At 50.8% G+C, this 23,305-nt stretch overlaps 1 protein-coding gene across 4 annotated transcripts in view; it reads left to right on the forward strand.

The window, feature by feature from the left end:
* Positions 1-23,305, forward strand: part of EBF2 (EBF transcription factor 2) — a 137,585-nt gene that overhangs the window by 107,574 nt on the left and 6,706 nt on the right. For all 4 annotated transcript variants that reach the window (XM_064175652.1, XM_064175651.1, XM_064175650.1 and 1 more), the window contains 7 exons: positions 8,490-8,607; positions 10,513-10,643; positions 11,213-11,339; positions 18,251-18,339; positions 20,285-20,350; positions 20,468-20,645; positions 22,733-22,918. In XM_064175652.1, the coding sequence (XP_064031722.1) occupies positions 8,490-8,607; positions 10,513-10,643; positions 11,213-11,339; positions 18,251-18,339; positions 20,285-20,350; positions 20,468-20,645; positions 22,733-22,918 (895 nt within the window). The remainder of the gene's footprint in view (positions 1-8,489; positions 8,608-10,512; positions 10,644-11,212; positions 11,340-18,250; positions 18,340-20,284; positions 20,351-20,467; positions 20,646-22,732; positions 22,919-23,305) is intronic.

A 23,305-nucleotide genomic window follows, 5' to 3' on the forward strand; every position in this document is an offset into this window, starting at 1 on the left:
TTGCTCTCTTTATCCTTCTTCTAGACAAGGTGTCCATTTACCATTTATTCTGGGCATGAAGGCACAGCCAATCACCAGCCTGATTCCAGCGTGGGCATCTACGGGGGTCAGCCCACGTGCAGAAAGGCAGCTTTTGCTGCCTCCCCTTCAAGCCCACAGGGCAGGGATTGGGGAAAGAGGTTTTTGGGGCTTTCCTCTCCCATGGAGTGAGAGGGATTTGGGGTATTCCAGGATACTCCTGAATCCTGCCACTCAAAGGGTCTGGTCAAAAACCCTTTCTGCACTCGAACGGAGACCAAATGAAAGCCCAAAACTCAGGTTTTGTTGTTGAGACACAGACACAAATAGGAGACATGGACACAGTGCTGTACAATGCATCTCACTGAGCTCTTCAGCATGCAGGAATGGTTACTCATGCCTGGAAACAGGTCAAGTTAATGCTTCTGATTAGAGATGGGTGTGAAGCTACACAGTTTTGGCTTGGCTTGGCTGATGACCAAAGTTCCAGGGCGTTGGGATCCAGAGTGAGCCTGGCCTCAGCCTCATGTCTAGATCTGTGAGGAGATGTGGCTGGTTTATAGTGGAGTTACAATGTATTAAACTAAATTAAATGTTAGATTTTGCTTCTATCACCCTCGTGAGAAAGAGGCAAGTGGAGAGGAACAGGGATGGAAAGGTCACACTTGTGCTGCACTGTGAGTGTGACGCAGCTCCAGACGCCTGGAGAGGTGGAGGCTTTGTGGGTCTAATCCTTCAGTTTGGAGAGCAGCAGCAACTGCTTAGTGAGCACAGTTGTGATGGTTTGGGTGTTACCTGCCCCCCCCTATTGTGAAAATCACCCAGACTAGACTCAGCCAAGCTGGAAATTAGAATGAAGCTTTGTACTGACAGCTTAGCACAAGATACAAGCAGATAGTTACAATCTGCACAGTTAGAGACAGAAACAGACAAGTTAAAAAGCAATACAGAAACACAGCAGCCCTCCTAGCAACCAGAGTCCCCAGGAGGGGCTCTCACCCACCCTTCCACCTCCTTTCCAACCCTCTACCTTATCCCAGACTTTTCCTTATGTCCAAGGTGAGTTTGGAGACTCAGCCAGGGGGTTTAGGAAGCAGAAGGATTAGTTACACAGACAGCAGGTTAAAGAGAGAAGGGAGGCAGCCAGAGAGCAATTCTGTTATCTATGTTTGTGTTCTTGTTTTTATACATCTCAGCAAGCCTATGAGTGAAGCAGACATCACCTTTGCCTCCTTTTCACAGCCCATCATCTAATTCCTCTCACTGAAGCATCCCAGCTAGGCTCAAACTTGCACAGCAGCAACAGTTTGAAATGTGCTGTGATGTTAGGTGGTGCTTGAAAAGAGCAATGACAATCTCTTCAATGTTTTAAAGTCAAAGACAAACATTTTCTACCACTGAAGATGTCAGACCTCAGAAACTAAAGGACATGGGAGGATTATTTTAGTGTTTGCTTTTTTTGCTCCCCAGTAGTAACATCATTGTCTCGTGAGTCACTCACTGCTTCAGTGTCTGTCTGTGGCTACAGCAGGGAAAGGGAAACTTTACTCTAGATCCTATGGTTATGTGATGAGTGCCCAAATACATCTGGGATGGAGCAGTATGTCCTTGTGAACATGACTGAAGCAAATATTGATGATTTAGCAGCTAAAATACTTCTGAGTGAAGCTTTTTTTCCAGTAGAAAACTCTTACAGCAGTGTGTTGAGATCACCTTTTCAAAGCCTGCTGCTGATATCTGAGCTTAGCTGATCTGCAAATCTGAGCTTACCCAGGCAGAGTTGTTGCTGTCAGTGCTGTGTTCCCAGTGAGTGACTCTCCCAGGAGCTGAACCAAAACCCCTCAATGCCCTCTCTGTAATGAGGGCTTCTCTGAGAGAGCTTGCTTGAAGCCCAGTGATACCTAATGGTAACGACCAGTGTGTAATGGGGGACAATAACTCTCTGGAATGAAGATGAGGCACTTCAGCTCAAATGCTTCAGCTGAGACCTGGTGCTAATGCATCAGACTCCTGTTGACTGGGGATTCTGCTTCCTGCAGCAAGGCACTGATTAAACATCCTGCAGTGCATGGCTGAGACTGGGACAAGGCACAAGAACTGCAGTGCTAACAACTCTCATCTTTGAGCCAACCTGCTTTTTCAGAAACAAAAAGAGACAGGTCAGCAGCTGCCCTCTGTTTTCAGCAGAAATCAGGATGTGGAAGGTTTCCTGGCAGGTATCCTCCCTCTAGGTGCTCTAGGGAGAAAGAGAAAGGAAAATAACAAGGAAATCTCCAGGGAGATTTCCTCCCTGACCTCAGAGTGGCTGGATCAGTTCCTCATCAGGCATGTGAGCAAAGCTGGCTGTGTTTGACAATTCACCCAGCTTCTGGTGAGAGGCACTGAAGGATCTGTGTCAGTCAGGAGGAAGAAGAGTGGTAGGATAATACTGTGTCAGTCAGGAGGAAGAAGAGTGGTAGGGTAATACTGTGAGTTAGGAGTGTGGACTGTGGGAAGCAAAAGGGTATGGCAAGGATACAACAAAAGTGGTCTGAATCCAAATCCTTTTCAGAGCGATGGTGAAAGAAAGTCCCTGAGACCCCAGGCCAGATCTGGGCAGGAATCACCCAGCTGTTGTTAGAGATGAGCACTACATAAGCTGCTGCTGCTATGGCAGACTGAGCTCTCAGGTGTGGACAGCACAAGAGATGCCACTGAGGTCAGCAGAGTCTGGAGCCATTACAGGGTGGCAGATTCCTGCAGCAGACAGTGACTGACCCAACCAAAGGTGATGTTATTTGGATCCTGTGTGAGTAAGGGAAGGGCTGACTGCAAGTGCAGAGGGAAAAACACTCGAGGAGCTGAATGTGCTGAGATCTGAAGAGCAAAATGCCATTGTGACAGCAGCTCCAGAGCTGTGCATTGCCTCTTAGAAAGGAGATGCCACAGTCTCAGACAGGCTTTACCAGCAGAAGGAAGGATGTGTTTGTGCCTTTGTACCCCACTGGTTTCTTCTTGGGAATGCAATCCACTGCTTTAGCTGCATCCTTGAGATGAAAGTGAAACTGGAACAGGTGCAGGAAAGGGTCATTAAGGTGACTGAGGACTGGATAAGAGCTTGGATCAGATGCTTTAGTAGCATAGAATCATGGAATCATTGAATCAAGCAGGTTGGGAGAGACCTCTGAGCTCATCCAGCCCAACCTAGCACCCAGCCCTGGCCAATCAACCAGACCATGGCACTAAGTGTCCCAGCCAGGCTTGGCTTCAACACCTCCAGCCACTCCACCACCTCTCTGGGCAGCCCATTCCAATGCCAATCACTCTCTCTGCCAACAACTTCCTCCTCACATCCAGCCTGAACCTGCCCTGGCACAGCTTGAGGCTGTGTCCCCTTGTTCTGTTGCTGGTTGCCTGGCAGCAGAGCCCAACTCCACCTGGCTACAACCTCTCTTCAGGTAGTTGTAGACAAGCAATGAGCTCTGCCCTGAGCCTCCTCTTTTCCAGGCTAACCAATCCCAGCACCCTTAGCCTCTCCTGGTAGGGCTTGAACTGAGAAGGGAGATAGCTGCTGTCTGAAGATGTCCCAGGGTACAGTAATTTGAACAGCAGTGTTGAGTAAGCCCTGACCAGGCATGAATGTAGGCTGTAAAGCACAACTTCTCTAACCCTCAGCACAAACAGGCATTAGGACAAGAGGACTACCAAAGGCAGAAGCTTGTAATGGCTGAAGACAATTACCAGAGTAGCTTCATGACTTGGAGGCTGGGTGGCAGTGATCCAGGAGTTATCTCCTACCCCTGCTCCCCTATGATCTTAGCAGGCTCTGTCCCTCAGCTGAAGCCCTTATGCTTGGCTTTTCCTCTCAGGGTTCCAGGGAGGTTTTCCCAAGGACTTCAATGGAAGCTTTGAGCAGTGAGAGGCTGCTGGCTCTTTCCACAGTGTTTATCTTATCCCTAACCCAGGCTCTGAAGCAAACAAACTCTGTTCTCACATCCACTCCCGTGTTACTCGCTCACCCAAAATGCCTCGTTGACATCAATGGGAGCCCTGTCCAAGCGAAGACAGCAGGATGAAGCTTGACATCTTTTCTTCCACCCAGCTGGAAAATGATCATCATGATGATCATTTTAAACCCCCCCTCATAGTAGCTCTCCTTTTGAAAAGCTAAAATAACAGGGTGCTGGGACGAGAGAGTTAGAAGGGAAAGTGCATCAGGAATGCAATATTGTTTCCAGATGTACAATGTCATAAAGAATTTTTTCCACACTTGGAATGGGAAGAGGAATTTTTTGAGAGAGATCATTTACACAGTGATGAGATCTGTTACATGTAAGCGAATGCCTCTATGCCTGGAATGTTTGTACCATCTGGCTGAAGAGGTGTCCATGAGTGCTGCAGCCTGGGGATGCTTGCTGATAGCTATTGACTTGTGTGCCTATGGTGGGGAGATTGAGACTGGATATGAGGAGGAAGTTGTTGAGGAGGAGAGTGGTGAGAGGCTGGAATGGGCTGCCCAGGGAGGTGGTTGAGGTGTCATCCCTGGAGGTGTTTAAGGCCAGGCTGGATGGGGCTGTGTGCAGCCTGCTCTAGGGTAGGGTGTCCCTGGGCATGGCAGGGGGGTTGGAACTGGCTGCTCCTTGTGGTCCCTTCCAACCCTGCCTGATTCTGTGATTCTATGATTTGCAGAGGAACCTCTTCTGGAGCACAGAAGTCCTGATACAATGTAGAGATGGGGGAGGAAGACTTGTGGTAAATCTTTGCAAAGAAATTCAACACTTGGAAGTGTGCAGGGGAGTGAAAGAGGGGCAGTGCAGCTGGCACAGCCTGAGTTTGGTGTGCTGAGTGTCATGGTGGGTGAAGTCTCACCCTGGCTCTTGAGAAGAGATTGTGTTACAGAAAACCAGTGGGGAAACAGAATCCAGCACACAGAATCACAGAACCAGGCAGGGTTGGAAGGACCACAAGGATCAGACAGTTCCAACCCCCCTGCCATGCCCAGGGACACACTACCCTAGAGCAGGCTGCACACAGCCTCAGCCAGCCTGGCCTCAAACACCTCCAGTCATGGAGCCTCAACCACCTCCCTGGGCAACCCATTCCAACCTCTCATCACTCTCCTGCTCAACAGCTTCCTCCTCACCTCCAGCCTCACTCTCCCCACCTCCACCTTTGCTCCATTCCCCCCACTCCTGCCACTCCCTCACAGCCTAAGAAGTCCCTCCCCAGCTTTTTTGTAGCCCACTTCAGATGCTGGAAGGTCACAAGAAGGTCACCTGGGAGCCTCCTCTGCCGCAGCCTGCACAGCCCCAACTCTTTCAGGCTGTGCTCACAGCAGAGCTGCTGCAGCCTCTGAGCATCCTCCTGGCCCTGCTCTGGACACTCTCCAGCATCTCCACATCCTTCTTGTAATAAGGGCTCCAGAACATGCACGTCTTCAGCACTGCTGGGGAGTCAGTACTCTATGGTAATGCTCATTACCAGCTCAGTGCTCATGTCTGTTAATGAGACCCTTGCAGAGCTGAAGAGAGACTCTTAAGAACTGCCAAGAGCTCCACATAGAACCCTGGAACTCCCTTGCAGTTCCTAGTGATGGAACCTGTGGTTGGATGGATGAAGGAAGAACACATTTCCCTGCCTGCTCCTGGCTCAATTGGCTCTCCTCTGAAACTCAACAGAGAGGAGGCTCTGATCCAGCTGTTGTGTGGCACAAAATGTTTAGTCTTGCTGTGTCAAATCTGGTCCTCAGCTACACTTAGCAGAACCCACGCTCTACCCAAAAGGTTTTGATGTTCTCAGATCATTCCCTCGGGATTACTTTGTGCATTGACTACTGATTTTAGGTGCAAACCCAGGCAGAGAAGCCAAATTATGCTACTCAAGGAGTGCCATCAGCTCAGGAAAAGACCACCACACCTCTGCTGGTCCCCAGTGCTGTGGACAAACCTGAGGTGCGATCCCGCAGGGAAATTTGCGCATCACCTTTCATCAGCACTGCACAGAGGTTTGAGGCTGAGACTGAAATGTTTTATGATGCTGGGGGAGCAAGTGCTAGTGATGAACGTGCTCAGAAGGCTATGGGCAAAACTGCCTAGAAATGGTTAACAAGGTAATGGTAAGAAACGTTGACCTTGATTTGTTTAGCTAAGATGTAAAGATTTTTGAAGGTCAAAGGTGTTCTTGTGTAGTGATTTGGAGTCTAACTGTGTCTGACCCTCTAACATTAAGCTGCTGTGGCCTGCAGTTTTGAAGAGTGAAGCAAACCAGGGGGAAAGAGAGAAGGGGGAGAGAACAGGAAATGGAGTGAGGTGTTTCAGGAAGTTGTCAGGAGTTGACTGATTGATTCCAGATGGAAAGGGTCACCCGTCATGACCCAGGAAATACTCACTGGGGGAAAGCAGTTGGCTTGTGAAAGGGAAGGGCCTGGGAGCTAGAGATCATGGTGGAATGCACATTCCTCTTCCCTTTATCCATAAAACATTGGGTTTTAATCTTCAGCATAAAACAGTTAGGTCCTCATCTTCATCAGGCAAGAGGCAGCAAGGTGAGGAAGCTCAGTGCTTGGTACATCCCTCGCTCCTGCTAAGGAGTTGGTTGGTGGTGGCGCAGCGATGGCAAAGACCTCTGCTGAGTGGCAGCAGGGACTTGGGAGATCACTGCAGCAAGGCCCAAAACTTTGAGAATGTTCTGGTCCAGACCTGAACTTTCCCACTTGTGCTGCCCCTCAGAATGCTGTATTCATTTCTCCCAGGCTGCGGAGTGCCAAGTGGCTTTGACCCTCCTGTGATGAATGGCAGAGGTGAATAAAAATGGAACTGCTTATGGAGAGAGGTCTGAGAGTGCCCCTTCCATTCCTGCTGGCTCAGGGAGAGTTGGTGCTCAGCACTCATCTGCTAGCAGAGGACTCTTGCTTGCTTTTGGTTGTGCTGCAGGGATTTCTCCAACCCTTTCTGAACTGTGGCTCCTGTATGGCATGCAACATCCCAGCTGAAGGGTTGCTGAAGCAGGGCAGGAGTGTGTGCATCAAGCCTGCTTGTGTGATGGAGCTCTCCTGCTCCAGCTCGGGGAGGGGGAGTTGTCACACAGGTACCTGTGTGAGCTCAGCTGTGCGTCCTGCAGCCCAACTGTATCTATCCATCCTCTTTATTTACATTTGGTTACAATTTAAAGGCTTGTCGTAAATATTTCAGACACTGGAATAATTCAGGTCTATTCCCCTGCTGCCAAAGTGTGCTCTGGGCTGGCCAGTGAGAGATTAAAATTTATTTCCATTGTTTAAGGGAAAATAATGAAGTGCATCTGAGAGGGTTCAGTGATGTCAGGGGGGAAACGCTGGGAGCCTCCCTCCACCCAAATGTGCAATGATGAAATCAGTTGGCACATAAAAGCAACACATTTTGTGACAGGAATGCTTGAGAAGTCGAAGAGTACAGCATGACAGGAGCCTTTTGGAATGAATTAAACTTGTCTGAAGAAAGAAAGTATTCTTGAGGCTAGGCAGGGTTCCTCCTCTCCAGGCTGAATATCATTTTATCAGCAATTAGAGCCTGACATCCCCTTACCTGTGACAGCTGCATCTGTGCAAATTCATGGACACATCCAGGGTCAGATCCTCAGTGGCTGTGAGCTGCTGTAGCAGTGTGGCAGCTGAACTGGGTTACACTGATTTACACCAGCCTCAGAGTTTCAACAAGCTGCATCTTCTTTCAGCAGTTAAAACACAGTTTGTCCTTTGTCTCCCCTGAAACATTGTTGTCTGTAAATATCTGTTGCCCCTACTTCTGGATTTGTAGGCCTTGCAGCTTTGGATGTTGCAAAGGGAAGGCTAAGCAGGATTCGGTGCCACAGGCAATTACTTCGCCTAACAATTCCTATGCTGTTGGAGCCCAGCAGCACAAGTCTTTGCAGGCTGAGGTTTGAAAACTGCTGCTTGATTTGGGGTCCTCAGGCTGAGATAACTTTCAAGAGGCACCAGGCATGCATGTGCCAAAGCCCAGACACGATGCTGGGTACCGTTTCCATGTGGCAGGAGTTTCCATTTCGCTCAGTCGCTGCAGACCTGTATTTCTGGAGCAGATGCAGATACATTTGCATGTAGAGCAGATGGTTCTGAACCTGCCTGTCTGTTTCAGAGGGCAAATTGCTGTGGTGCTCTCAGCCTGGCCTCCTGGTTGGTCTGTGCAGACCCCCTTTGCCATCAGCTATGCTACAGTGCATCCTAGGAAAGGAAATTTAGGGCCATCTGCTGAGCTGCTTCATTATCCGGCGAGGGTTTTATACGGCCCTCAGGATGCTGTGCTGAACAGAATGGATGCAGAGCACCAAGGCTGAAACATTTCCTCCCTTTCCTGGTCGGGAGCAAACCCTGCAGGACACAGTGCCCTTTTTTTTTCACAAACCGAAGAGAGTTTTAACAGCTCTGGAAATCGAAGCAGTTGCATTTCAAAGTCAGTTGTTCACCTGCCTGCTTTTGCTCCCCTCTCAATGCCTAGGTGGTGCTGTCGACAACGGTGAACGTGGACGGGCATGTGCTGGCCGTGTCTGACAACATGTTCGTGCACAACAACTCCAAGCACGGGCGCAGGGCCCGGAGGCTCGACCCCTCCGAAGGTAGACATTTGTATGAAGAACAGCTGCAAACGAATGCAAAAGCTGCCTTCAATTTCTGTTTGTTTTCAGGAGGGAAAGGAGAGCTAAGGGGGAGCTGCAGAACCTCCAGGGGCTTAGAGAAGGAAGAGGCAGGAACGCAGAGCCTGCCGCACGCATCCGCGAGGCTGCCTCCCCTCTCCCCACCCCAGTTTATCAATTAGTTGGTACTGCAAAGATGGAAACCACAGAAACACGAAGTATTATCTGGATTTCAGCCTCCTCGTTCAGCTGGGCTAGATTTGATTGCAGGCAAATTAGGCAGGATGACATCTGAGTTAAACAGCGCTGCTGCGGCGCAAGATGTGGATGAGAAGTGGCACTGCCTCCCCTAGACAGCCGAGGCACGGAGCATGGCGCTGCACAGGAGGGAGCTGACAGGAACTGACTTGGGTTTGTTTGGCTAAGTGAGACTCATGGCTGGCTGCAGGATGGCTTTTGGGCTGCATTAAAGCAATTACAAATAGTTGTATCTGTTAAGTTTCAAAACGCTGGGCCCCTCCCCTTTGGCTTCTCCAGGTTCAGTCCCAGCACATTCCACCTCTCTCCTGCAGACACCGTGGCCAGCAAATGCTATCTCTGCCCTCCCCTGCAGCTAGTGAAAGTGAGAAGAGCTGGTGATGTTAGTAGAAAAGACAAGCAGGGATATTATTTCATTATAATGTTTTGCTGCCCCACTTCTTAACTGTGCCCTGCGTCAACCTAAAAGAAGAATTAATGAACTGGAAGAAAATGATTGAATCAGTAAAGAATTCAGAGTGGTGTTAATTCTCCCCCAGCGGGCAGTGAAATGGTAGAAGGAAAATCCCAGGATTCCTAGCCTAGGAAGCCATCCAGTTTTCCCTTGACTGATTGGATGTGATTGACTGGCTGTTCAAAGGAGTCTCGTGTTTTTGGAGCGCTGCCAAAGTTCCCCTCCACCTCTGACCCTGTCAACATCGGGAATGGAGTGATGGATTGACTTTGGTTATGGCCTGGAAACCATATTGGGTTCCTGATGGGATGTATAGTCCAGAGGCCTTGAACATATGGAAGAGAGAAGGAGGAGGAAAAAAAACAAACCCAACCAACAAATCTACTCTATAAACTTGAGAAAATGATTAGAAGTTGTCTCCTGCTCAGCGCTGGGGCAAACACTTGGTGCTCCCATCGCTTTTTCACCCGTTGATGAGCTTCATAAATCTTCCTCTGGTCTTATTGTGCAGGGTTTAGCTTGGGTGTGATCCTAGGCTAAGGAGGAGGCTCCTCTGAAAGGCAGCCTCACAGAGCCACTGAAGTGGTTCATTTTTCCACCCGTGCAGTTGGCCTCTGAGGCTTTAATGGCAGGACGCTAATGAATAGGAGAGGGCCTGGGGAGGTGGTGGAGTCGTCGTCCCTGGGGCAGTTCAAGGCAAGGTTGGATGTGGCACTTGGTGCCATGGTCTAGCCTTGGGCACTGTGGTAAAGGGTTGGACTTGATGATCTGTGAGGTCTCTTCCAACCTTGGTGATACTGTGATACTGTGTGATACTGTGATTAACACTAGCAAGGCAGAAAACACACTTTGGATTATTTACTTATCTGCTGGGGTTTGTGGAATGGCAAAGCAGCCTTCATGGGTGAGTGGGTGGAAAGGATTCGTCCTAGGGCTTGGCCAGCCCAAGGGGGTTGACACCAGCCCTGAAGCTGCAGCAGTGCAGAAGCTCCCAGGAGCAGGCAGGTGAAGCTGCTCCAAGCTATGGTTTGCAGCACTGGGTGCAAGTCTTAGCAACAGATGTGTGCAGGCACCTTCTGTGCACACTGAGCAGGCCTAGGGCAAAGTGAAGCAAAGTCTGGAGCTGTGTGGGGCAAAAAAAGCCCTTGGCTTAATGTCCTTTTTGTCTTGCTTAGCCACACCGTGCATCAAAGCGATCAGCCCCAGCGAGGGCTGGACCACAGGAGGAGCGATGGTGATCATTATCGGAGACAATTTCTTCGACGGGCTGCAGGTGGTGTTTGGAACCATGCTTGTGTGGAGCGAGGTGAGTAGAGCTGCATCCCGATGCCAAGCTGAAGAAGCACTCTTGTGAGGAAAGCGTGGGCAGCAGAGCTAACTCCTGCTCCAGCAGCAGTGCAGAAATGGTGGTGTTTAGGGTGGGCAGCAGAACCCTGTGACAAGGAAACTCCTCGATGGGTTTTTCTCTGGGGGACTCTTTGATTTGTGATATTATTGAATCAGCTGCTCAGTAATTTCCAGAACAGATGGGAGCAGTTCTAGGTGACCTGATTGATTCTTGGTGACTTGAGCAGTTCTAGATGTCTGGAGAGAGGGAAAGAGATAAAGTAGTCAAGTTTGGGAAGGAGAAAGAATTGCTGCTGGGTTCAGAACTAAGCCAGCAGTTAAGCAGTACAATTTCCTGGTGACAATTGATCCTAAACTGTGTCCTCTCCTCCTGGAGGCAGGAAACCAGACCAGATGCACCCCTTGCTAGGTCCTGTGTGGGAATGAGGGCTGCCTTTACCTATCAAATGTGTTAGAAAGGTGGGAAGTGAAAGCTGGGTGAAGGACACAGGCAGGTCACCATCCTCCTTCTCCCTTTGTTGTCTCCAGCTTATCACGCCCCACGCCATCCGCGTCCAGACGCCTCCACGCCACATCCCTGGGGTGGTGGAAGTGACATTGTCCTACAAATCCAAACAGTTCTGCAAGGGAGCACCGGGCAGGTTCATTTACACAGGTGGGTGCCCTAGCAGGAGAACATTATCCATGGCTCTGAAAGGAAATGTCAGGTGGGCTCAGGTGGCAGTCGCATTGATGTGACTATGTAAAGCTCTCCCATGCTCTTTTCTGCTTCTAGACACTTTGCTCTTCAACAAAAGCATCACTGTGTGCTGGTGGTACCTGGGCTGAAAGATGGTTGGGAATGGAGTGATTCAGAGATGTATGACAGAAATGTGCCTTTCTCTGTGGAGAAAAGGCACCTCCTTAAGTGCAAGGCTTGTACCATCAAGGGAGCTTGAGTCAGACGCAGCAGAGGTCTTTGAGGTGCTGGTTGGAGTGCTTCCACGTGAAGACAAGGCCATGATATGTATGCAGGAGCCAGGAGAAGAGAAGGAAGTTGAAGATCCTGTTCCTGTGTTGCTGTTGGCACAGGGCTAGCTGTGGGTGTTTTCTGAGCAGTGAGTGGGTGCCTGCTGCCATATGTTGCAAACCAGCACTGCACAGAGCTGCCGAGCTCAGAGCGAGGGTGGGACAGACAACTTCTCAATCTGTCTGTTCAGGAAGCTCTGCTTCTCCACCATGGCAGGCAAAATGATAAACAGAGCTGTTAGGTAGAGGCTCACCTGTGCAAGCAATTCCCCCAGGCTGTTGCTGCTAATAGCAGCACAAACAGCTTCCAAGCTATGAAAATAGCCTGGTGGCATTTTTGTGTGTGTGCCACGGCCGAGCTACCACAGTCCAACCCCAGGGACTCTGGGAGTCTGTGAGCAGTGCCCAGGTAGCTGTTGAGAGAGGCCTCACAGGCACAGTGATCAGAACCATTCATGTGGACCCAGACCAGTTACAGCAGGACATCTTCTTCCAGTTTGTCCATCAGATGTTGCCATGGAAGGGTGCAGAAGGGTGAGCCACCTGCTTGTGCTTGTAGAGGAGAGCTGGCCAGAGGCAGGGAACTGGGGCTCAGGTTCTGGTCACTGGAACACCACCACTCTTCTGAAACATGGCAACAGCAAAGCAATGATCTCAGTGTTGGGTGCCTGCCTCCTGTGCCTCAACTTTTAATGTGCAATCAAATATTCATGTGTGACCTGAGGATACTTGAGCTGTGCTTCATTTATTTGTTCTAGAGCCACAATAAGACAGCAAGAAAACAATAAACTGTTGCAACAATGAATATAAAAATCAGATCTAAGAGTGAAGGGTAACTCACAGTGCCCCCAGGGGCCTCTGTTCTGGAAGTTCCCCTGCCTCCTGTGCAGTGCATTGGCTGCAGGCTCCCCTTGCGGTGTGCTGTACTGACACTGCTGTGGTGGTGGCTCTGTAATTCAAGGTGCTGCAACTCAGCCAGCAAGTTCCTCTCATGGCTGAAATGCCATGTGGGGATTTTTCCAACATTCCCAGATGGGAAACTTTTAGAAGAGTGAGACCAGAGAGGACTCTGTGGGCATCTAGTGGGGTGCTGCAGAGCATGGCAACAATCATGAGAGATCATAGAAGCAACCGGGTTGGAAGAGACCTTCAAGCTCATCCTGTCCAACCTAGCACCCAGCCCTGTCCAGTCAACCAGACCATGGCACTAAGTGGCCTGCATCAGGAACAGTGTGGCCAGCAGGACAAGGGAGGTTCTTCTGCCCCTGTACTCAATGCTGGTCAGGCCACACCTTGAGTACTGTGTCCAGTTCTGGGCCCCTCAATTCAAGAGAGATGCTGAGGTGCTGGAAGGTGTCCAGAGAAGGGCAACAATGCTGGGGAGGGGCCTGGAGCACAAACCCTATGAGGAGAGGCTGAGGGAGCTGGGGTTGTTTAGCCTAGAGAAGAGGAGGCTCAGGGGTGACCTCACTGCTGTCTACAATTACCTGAGGGGAGATTGTAGGCAGGTGGGGTTGGTCTCTTCTCCCAGGCAACCAGCAACAGAACAAGGGCACACAGCCTCAAGCTGTGCCAGGGGAGGTTGAGGCTGGATGTTAGGAATGGGCTGCCCAGGGAGGTGGTGGAGTCACCATCCCTGGAGGTGTTCAAGAAAAGACTGGATGAGGCACTTGGTGCCATGGTCTGGTTGATTGGGCTGGGTACTGGGTTGGACTGGATGATCTTGGAGGTCTCTTCCAGCCTGCCTGATTCTATGATTCTAAGTGCCTCATTCAGGCTTTTTTTTGAACACCTCCAGGACTGCAACTTCACCACCTCCCTGGGCAGCCCTGTGGTGGCTGTAGAGCCATCTCAGGAGCTCGAGTAGTTCAGTATCTGTATAGAGAGCTCAAAAGATCTGCTTCCAAACTTCACACCTCAGCATCTAGTCCCTGTGTGCACCTCGACCTGGTGGGAATGCAGCTCACAGACGCATCTCCGGGTTCTGATTTACTTTCCTCTCATCAGCTGTTCCTCACACGGCAGACATCTGTTCTCTGCTGCTAATCTAGCAGCAGCCTCATGTTCTGCCTCTAATGCTGCACAAACTCGAGCCCTGTGCTGCTGTAAGCAGCTCCATTAGAGCTCCCTTGGCTTTCATAACTCTCCCATCCGCTGACGCCAGCCCAGGATGTGTCTCGTAGGCTTTCCTTACCTTAAGGTTGATCCCAGCTCTGCGTTTACTTTGTCACAGAGATGCTCACCTGGAAATGTCTATAGCAGGGAGATATTGAACATAATTTTCCTTGCTGAGCAGAAATCCTCCAGGAGTTAACTTCTCAGAGCAATGCAATATAAAATAATCTGCAGGCTGTGTCGGCTCCTGGGCTGTGCTGGATCCATCTCTGTGCTAGGGATGGGAAGGTGCTGATTTGCTAAAGCTCTTCAGCAGATCTGAGGAGGTCTTGTTAGCTGCTTGTGAGAAACAACACTTGTAAGGATGCAGTGAGATTGTAAGAGTGAGCTGGCTTGGCCAGGACACAGCTGATGTCACCTCTCCCTGCTGCTGACTGTAACAGCTCTGTGGGTAGAGCAGTTCTGCTGCAGTGAGGTTTGTAGATCAGTTTGGTTGCTCTCCTCGTGCATCTCAAGCCATGCATAATGCTTTGTGCTCTGGGGAGCCCAGGGGAGCCCTTGTGCCTGAAGCATTGGGGCTGAGAGTTGCCAGAGAGCTTTGGCTGCAGCTGAACCACTTTTCTTGGGGGGCCTGATCTGTAGAGAACCATGAAGAGCCTGCTCCTGTGTCAGACCCCATCAGGTCTCTCAGTCCAGGAACCCCAAAGCATTTGGAGCTAACTTTGGCCCATGCTGTGTAACATCTTGCTCAGTCCCTACTGATCCAGCAGCTCTTATCCCACTGGTGTTCTGGTGGAGTCTATAGCTTGCCCCTCAGGTGGAAATGTGCCATTTCATCCATCAGGTGTTGGGCATTGGTTTCTAACAGGATTTCATGACAGATATCTTTGTTTCCCTAATGAATAACACCAGAAGTAGGCAATTTGGGTGCCAGCTATACAGGAAAGCTTTTGTGCTGACAGACTTGATGTATCCACCATGGCTGAGGAGCTCCCAGCACAGTTCCAGCTTGCTGAGAGAGGATTTGCTGCTCTTTATCTCTCAGAATGAAAACATCCACACCAATCCATTGGGAAGATGGCTGTTGGGTAATGGCCAATCCTGCTCCCTGAGTTAGCATTTTGTGTATTCCCATTAGCTATTTTTAGTGTCCTGTGTACACATCCCTGTTGGAATTCCTCTGGAGCTCACATTGCTGGTGCTGAGCTGGAGATAAATCTCTCTATCTATCTATCTCTCTCTCTCTCTATCTATCTATCTATCTATCTATCTATCTAAACTGATTAGCCCCTAATCAAGAAGAGAAATGGCACATAATGATGTGCTGGCTCTTGGGACAATTGACCTATAACTCTCAGGATTATTGGCAAGCCCCCCACCCCCCAAAAAACATCTCCCCCCACCTTCCCAAATGGGATGTAGATCCTGTGGCAGTGGAAATGTGTATTATTAAACTCCTTAAGCAAACCAGAATGGCTCCCAGTGGAGAGCAAAGACATTCTAAGTATAGCCAAGACTAAATTCTCAGGTTCTGGGTTTTCTCTACTCAATTCCCACTTGGTTATCTCCTGTAATATTTAAACTTCATGCCATGCCATAATTATTTAATAGAAAGTAAATATGAAATGTATCTCAGTGGGAAATGTGACCTTTTACCTTCATGTTGCTCCACCAGAGGCAGACAGATAAACAGCCAATCTGGACCAGCAGGAGAGTGTTGCACTTGGGAGCTTCTTTCTTCTGCTGTCCAAGCCTGGCAACCCAGAAGCTGCTGAGGGTACTTGGGAAGATTCCACAGGTGCCATCAGCAGTTCTTGCAGTTGGGTGGCTTCAGCTCTGCTGATGTCACCAGGTATTGATAAAGGTTGCTTTGTCAGAAGGACCACAGATGGTGTGAGAGGGTAGACACAGCTAGGACTGGCTGGGGAGAGTGCTGAAGGACTCATGCAGAAGCACAGAATGTACTGGGTTGGAAGGGACCTCTAAAGCTTGAGTTCAACCCCCTGCAGTCAGCAGGGACAACTCCAACCAGAGCAGCTCATAGCTTTATCTTGGACACCAAAACATAGAATCATAGAATCAAGCAGGTTGGAAGAGACCTCCAAGCTCATCCAGTCCAACCTATCCTCCAGCCCTATCCAGTCAACCAGACCATGGCACTAAGTGCCTCATCCAGCCTTTTCTTGAACACCTCCAGGGATTGTGATGCTTAGATCCACTTGAATTGTCACTAACAGACCAGAGAGAGACATAACTAAGCTGCAATGACATCAAACAGAGCACTGTTATAGAATGGATTAGGTTGGAAGGGACCTCAAGGATCAGCCAGTTCCAACCCTCTGCCATAGGCAGGGACACCTCCCACTAGAACAGGTCACTCAAGGCTGCATCCAACCTGGCCTTGAACATCTCCAGGGAGGTTGTGGAGCACATTCTGTGATCACATTCTGTAATCCTGTGCTCCACAACCTCCCTGGGCAACCTGTGCCAGTCTCTCACCACCCTCACTGCAAACAACCCTTTCCTAACATCCAGTTTCAACCTTCCCTCTGCCACTTTAAACCCATTCCTCCTCCTCCTGTCGTTTACAAGCCCTTGTCAATAGTCCCTCCCCAGCCCTCCTGGAGCCCCCTTCAGACACTGGAAAGCCACTCCAAGGTCTCCTGGAAGCCTTTTCTTCTCCAGGCTGCAGAGCCCCAACTCTCTCAGCCTGTGCTCAGAGCAGAGCTGCTCTCAGCATCTTGGTGGCCTCTTCTGGACTGGCTCCAACACTTCCATGTGCTGCTTGTGTTGGGGGCTGCAGAACTGCCCCCAGGACTGCAGGTGGGGTCTGAGGAGAGCAGAGCCAAGGGACAGAATCCCTCCCTTGCCCTGCTGCCCACACTGCTCTTGCTGCAGCCCAGCACAGGGTTGTGTCTGGGCTGCATTCACACTGCAGGCTCCTGTGGAGCTTTTCATCATCCCAGACCCCCAGGTCCTGTTCCTCAGGGCTGCTCTCAGCATTTCCCCACCCAGCCTGGAGCTGTGCTTGGGACTGAGCTGACCCAGGTGCAGGACCATAGTGAAGAGCTCTTTCCAAATGCCCAATCTAACACTACCCTGCTCTACTTCCAAACCAGGTGTTACTAAATGTGTCATGGAATTTATGGCAAGCTTCTCAGCACGAGAGAGGCACTGGGATGAGAGGGCATCTTCTGAAGTGGTACCCCGGTACCATGAGCACAGGAGTCCTGGAGCATTAGAGGCTGCAAAGCTGTAGGCAGGCAGGATGATGCACAATTGACTGCTGGCTTCAGCATTCATTTGAGCTGGGGTTTAATTGTGACTAATCCAAAATCAGATTGTTATTGCCACGACTTCACAGGAGAGAGAATTCCAGCCCCTGAAATCACCAGCAGTGCCACTAGGGCTCTGCCAGCTATTACTGAGGATCTGGGTCAAAATATCTTGGTTTATCCACTGGAGACCAACATCGTTCCAGAGTGGCTGTGTGTGCACAGCAGCCCTGCACCGTGGCAGGAGTTTGTGTGTCTGACAAAGAGCTGTGCCCTACTTTGTGTCGGGAGCGTGTGCAGCGCATGGGTGAGCTGAGCCAGCAGGGCTCCGGGGCTCTGCTGTGCGCCCAGCACAGAGCTGGTCCCATGGGTGTGCACTGGGGTCAGTCCTGCAGGCACTGGGGTCAGTCCTGCAGGCACTGGGGTCAGTCCTGCAAGCACTGGGGTCAGTCCTGCAAGCACACTCCTCCCCAGGGAGGGTTTCGTGACAGTGCTGCAGCTTTCCAAGGAGTTGCTCCACCTTTGCTAGGCGGTGAGCAGCCAGCAGCAGAGGCTGCAGCAGGTTTAAGTGCAGAAGTTGGAGTTTGTTTGCTCCCTTAGCCAGGCAAACTCTCTAGAGTGACCCTCTGGCATACCCTCAGCTGTGCCTATCAGCATGAGCAGGCAGAAGGGGGATTTGAGATTTGCACACAGACTGCCCAGAGTTGTTGCAGAGCTTAGCTGTAAGCTGAAAGGTGCCACCAATTCTTTCCCCAATGGCAGCCACCCTGAGGGGCTGTCCAGGAGCAGGTTGGTGGACAGAGAAAGGCAGAGACCTCTGGCCAATTCAATGGGCTGAGCTGGGGTACCAGAGCCTGGGCAGCTGGTCTCTAGGAGATGATCCAACATGGATAGCTGGTGTGCCCAGCTGTGTGGCAGTGTGTGCTGTCCTTGGAAGGGGATTAGGGATCCCATGAAGCAGTTCTTGGAAAGCTTGGCTTGCTGCTCAGCCTGGCCTGCATGCTGTGACCAGGGATCACCTCAGCAGCCTGCACCTTCTAGTAGCATGGGCATGGAGGCTTTCTGAGGAAGCTGAGGAATCATCTTCTTTAGGTCATGAAACTTGTCACACCAAGAGAGCCAGATGCCTCTGTACTCATCTGATGGCCTTTTTGTGCTTGCCTTTCAGCTTTAAATGAACCTACCATAGATTATGGTTTCCAAAGGCTGCAGAAAGTCATCCCAAGACATCCTGGGGACCCTGAAAGACTAGCTAAGGTAAAACACTTGAGAAGCATTTCACTGAGCACTAAATATGTTCTATGTCAGTTACAACCTGTGAGGTCTCTTCCAATCCTAATACTGTGAATCTGAGCAGGAGTTCACCAGTCAACTGTAGAGCCAACCAAAAATGTGACCATGCAGAACCCACAGGTCATTTCAACCTTTGAGAGCTCAAGTCTGTGGACTTGTTTTGCTCCTAAAATGAGAGACCAATATAGACACCTCCCCAGTTCACCTTCATGGTCCTATGCACTTATCCATAGGGTAGCTCTGACCCTAAATGATACCTGCTAGAAATGAAGGCTTGGTTGCAGAGATCTAACCCCAGGGCAATCAATATCTGTGTAAAGCCCACTTAGAGCCCAGCTTTTGCTGCAGCATTTGTGGCACTCAGGGTTTAAGTGTCTGTAGCTGTGCACACTCTGGTCCTGTGGCACCTCACACAAGGAGGGTTTAAGTGTCTGTAGCTGTGCACACTGTGGTCCTGTGGCACCTCACACAAGGAGGGTTTAAGTGTCCTGTGACACCTCACACAAGGAGGGTTTAAGTGTCTGTAGCTGTGCACACTGTGGTCCTGTGACACCTCACACAAGGAGGGTTTAAGTGTCTGTAGCTGTGTACACTGTGGTCCTGTGGCACCTCACACAAGGAGGGTTTAAGTGTCTGTAGCTGTGCACACTGTGGTCCTGTGGCACCTCACACAAGGAGGGTTTAAGTGTCTGTAGCTGTGCACACTGTGGTCCTGTGGCACCTCACACAAGGAGGGTTTAAGTGTCTGTAGCTGTGCACACTCTGGTCCTGTGGCACCTCACACAAGGAGGGTTTAAGTGTCCTGTGGCACCTCACACAAGGAGGGTTTAAGTGTCTGTAGCTGTGCACACTGTGGTCCTGTGACACCTCACACAAGGAGGGTTTAAGTGTCCTGTGGCACCTCACACAAGGAGGGTTTAAGTGTCTGTAGCTGTGCACACTCTGGTCCTGTGGCTCCTCACACAAGGAGGGTTTAAGTGTCTGTAGCTGTGCACACTCTGGTCCTGTGGCACCTCACACAAGGAGGGTTTAAGTGTCTGTAGCTGTGCACACTCTGGTCCTGTGGCACCCCACAGAATGAGGGTGGCTTTAATCAAAGAATGATCCAGGCTGGAAAAGACCTCTAGGATCATCGAGTCTAACCTATTTCCTAACCCTTCTAATTAACTAACCCATGTCACTAAGTGCCTCATGCAGCCTCCTTTTAAACACCTCCAGGGATGGTGACTCCACCAGCTCCCCAGGCAGCCCATTCCAATGCCCATCACTCTTTCCATGAAGAATTTCTTCCTACTGGACACAGTGCAGCACCCTCATTTGTTCAGCGACTGTTACATGACAAAGAGCCTTTGCTTTCAGCTGGGCACAGGGCATAATTCTGCTCCTGCAGGCAGTGGTACTGTGAGATACCCACTGGAGGGTTTGCTTTGCTTGGATGCTGTTATTGAGAAAGAACAAAAGGCTGTGGAGGATATTCAGGGTTCTTTACGTCCAAGCAAAACAGTAGATGAACATTGAGTGGAGGAGGTCAGAGTTCTGGCTCCCGTGGGTGTCTGGAACCTCCCTCCAGTGATGCTGTTGCCCTGGGAGCAGCTTCAGGACTCTGGAGAGCTCCAGGGTGAGCGCTGGGCACGGTGCTGGCTCTATTCACAGGCGCCACCGCTGTCCACAGGGACCAGCACAGCATGAGGTGGGCTTGGGCTGCACTTCTGGAGATCTTCCAGCACAGGTTCACCCACAGCAGGTTGCAAAGGGATGTGTCCAGGTGGGATTTGTAAGACTCCGGAGACGGAGACTCCAGCACCAATCTGGGCAGCCTGCTCCGGGGCTCTACCACCCTCAAAGCCAAGAAGTTCCTCCTCGTGTTTAGATGTCAAATGCCCATTTTGTGCCTCTGCTCCTCCCGCAGGAAATGCTGCTGAAACGAGCTGCTGACCTGGTTGAAGCCCTGTATGGAACCCCACACAACAACCAGGTCAGGGTGGCTGCTCTCATCGGAGTTGGGACGGGGGGGGGATACTTGCAGAGTTGATAACAAACAGCAGGACACTTCTCCAAGCAGGGTTCTGAGCTTGTCCCCTCCTCCCTACAGGACATCATTCTGAAGAGAGCTGCAGACATCGCAGAAGCTCTCTACAGTGTGCCCAGGAACCCCGCCCAGATCCCAGCCCTCTCCAGCTCTCCTGCCCACAGCAGCATGATGGGCATCAACTCCTACGGCAGCCAGCTAGGAGTCAGCATCTCAGAGTCAACACAGGGCAACAACCAAGGTGAGCACTGACAGCAGAGGAATTTAAACAAAGTAAACCTGAATCTCAGCTGCTCCCATTTTGGAGTACTTCTTTATGCCAACTCAGCCCTGAATTCTGCCCCTGCTCCCCTCCAACACCTTTTGGTTGGATCTCTGTTTGATAAGACAGGGACAGCAGCTGCAAATGCCCCTCACTGGTGGGGAGTTTCCTTCTCCTTGTTGGAGGCTGCTTCTTCAGTGTGAATTTTACCAGCACCAGTGTCAGTGTGCCCAGCCTGCAGATGGTTTGTGTATAACGTTGGTGCCAGGTAGGTCATGGTTAGGAGCACGCAGCAGAGTGATGTATCACAGTATCATCAGGGTTGGAAGAGACCTCACATATCATCAAGTCCAACCCTTTACCACAGAGCTCAAGGCTACTCACAGCCACACCCCCCAGGAGCAGGATCAGCTTTGGGCAGATTCTGCTCCAAGGTTTTGGGGTTTAGCATTTAACTGCAGTACCACACAGTCTGTGGCTGATGGCATGAAGAGATGTTTGCAGTGCTCTAAGGCGGTGAAGCTGTGCCAGATGAAGCTGATGGAAGATATGCCCTGGTCAAAGCCACCATGGAGAAAATGTTGCTAGTCCTTTTTAATAGGATCTCACCAGAGAAATGGGCAGAAATAATCTGACTTCATGTCATAGAGTCATAGAATCAGAGAATAAACCAGGTTGAAAGACACCTCCAAGATCATCCAGTCCAACTTATCCAGCCAAGATCATCCAGTCCAGTCCTATGCAATCAACCAGACCATGGCACTAAGTGCCCCAGCCAGGCTTGGCTTCAACACCTCCAGCCACAGCCACTCCACCACCTCCCTGGGCAGCCCATTCCAATGCCAATCACTCTCTCTGCCAACATCTTCCTCCTCACATCCAGCCTCAACCTCCCCTGCCACAGCTTGAGGCTGTGTCCCCTTCTTCTGGTGCTGGGTGCCTGGGAGCAGAGCCCAACCCCACCTGGCTACAGCCTCCCTTTAGGTAGTTGTAGACAGCAATGAGGTCTGCCCTGAGCCTCCTCTTCCACAGCCTGCCCATATTCACCAGGCAGGTAACCTGATCATAACAGGAGATGAGATTGGTCAGGCAGAAGTAACCACTCCAGAAGTACCTGTTGGACCCTAGTGAAAGCTTTTCTGTGGCAAAATCCCTTTGCAACTGTCTGCTGTAATGCTGAGAGCTAAGGTGTTCTTCAGGTCTCTTTCTGGGAGGAAAAAGAGGTCAATTTTTGGTTCTCAAATAGTTGTGATTATTTTTTAGGACAAAAGAAGTTTTTTCCATACCCAGTTTATCTTCTCCCCCCCTCTAAGTCAAAATGCCAGCTGTGTGTGGGTTATCATCTCCCCTTGGTGATGTCCTCACTTTACCGTGCCCAGTTCTGGGTCCCTCAATTCAAGAGAGATTTTGAGGTGCTGGAAGGTGTCCAGAGAAGGGCGACAAGGCCTGGAACACAAACCCTATGAGGAGAGGCTGAGGGAGCTGGGGGTGTGCAGCCTGCAGCAGAGGAGGCTCAGGGCAGAGCTCATTGCTGCCTGCAGCTGCCTGCAGGGAGGCTGTGGCCAGGTGGGGTTGGGCTCTGCTGCCAGGCAGCCAGCAACAGAACAAGGGGACACAGCCTCAAGCTGTGCCAGGGCAGGTCTAGGCTGGATGTTAGGAGGAAGTTGTTGGCAGAGTGATTGGCATTGGAATGGGCTGCCCAGGGAGGTGGTGGAGTGGCTGTGGCTGGAGGTGTTGAAGCCAAGCCTGGCTGGGGCACTTAGTGCCATGGTCTGGTTGGTTGGGCAGGGCTGGGTGCTAGGTTGGGCTGGCTGAGCTTGGAGCTCTCTTCCAACCTGCTGGATTCTATGATTCTATGATTTGTAACTCATCAGTGATTTGAAGCTACAACTGCAGAGAATCCCTTGGGAAACAGGTGGCACACACAGTGGTTTCCAGGGCCTGGCATCAATTTCATCTCTTAAGCTGGATGTAAATCAGTGACTGGTTTGAAAAGGGAACACAGAGGGAGGGAGTGCAGAGCCTTGAGCCCCATCCACTGACGTGCTTTGAACTGTGGGTTTTAGGTTACATTCGTAACACCAGCAGCATCTCACCCCGAGGCTACTCCTCCAGCTCCACCCCTCAGCAGTCCAACTACAGCACCTCCAGCAACAGCATGAACGGCTACAGCAACGTCCCCATGTCCAACCTGGGCGTCCCCGGCTCGCCTGGCTTCATCAACGGCTCTCCCACAGGCTCTCCCTACGGATGTAAGTGCTCTGCCCCTCTGCCTTGCGCTCCTGCTCCTGCTTAGTTTAGTCCAGCAGCGAGTGATGGCTGTCAGGAGGAGCCCAGATGTAGTGCAGGCAGTGGAGAGAGGCTCTGGCTGGTGCCCTGCCACGTTTTGAGCGTGAAGGAGGAAGCACAGAGGAACACTGCCTGCTGCTCGTGGCTCCTCACTTTTCACCCCTGCACACTTCCCAAGTGGCAAAGGCCACCGTGAGGAATGAGGCACAGCTGGCAGCTGGGGATGAGCTAGCAAGGAGCTCTCACTGCTGGTAGGGACTGCTCTGGACTCCTTCTGAAAGCTCTCAGTGCAAGCAGGGACTGCTCTGGACTCCTTCTGAAAGCTCTCACTGCTGGCAGGGACTGCTCTG

This window comes from Pogoniulus pusillus, chromosome 42 (genome assembly GCF_015220805.1).
Source record: "Pogoniulus pusillus isolate bPogPus1 chromosome 42, bPogPus1.pri, whole genome shotgun sequence".
In the NCBI taxonomy this organism is placed as follows: Eukaryota; Metazoa; Chordata; class Aves; order Piciformes; family Lybiidae; genus Pogoniulus; species Pogoniulus pusillus.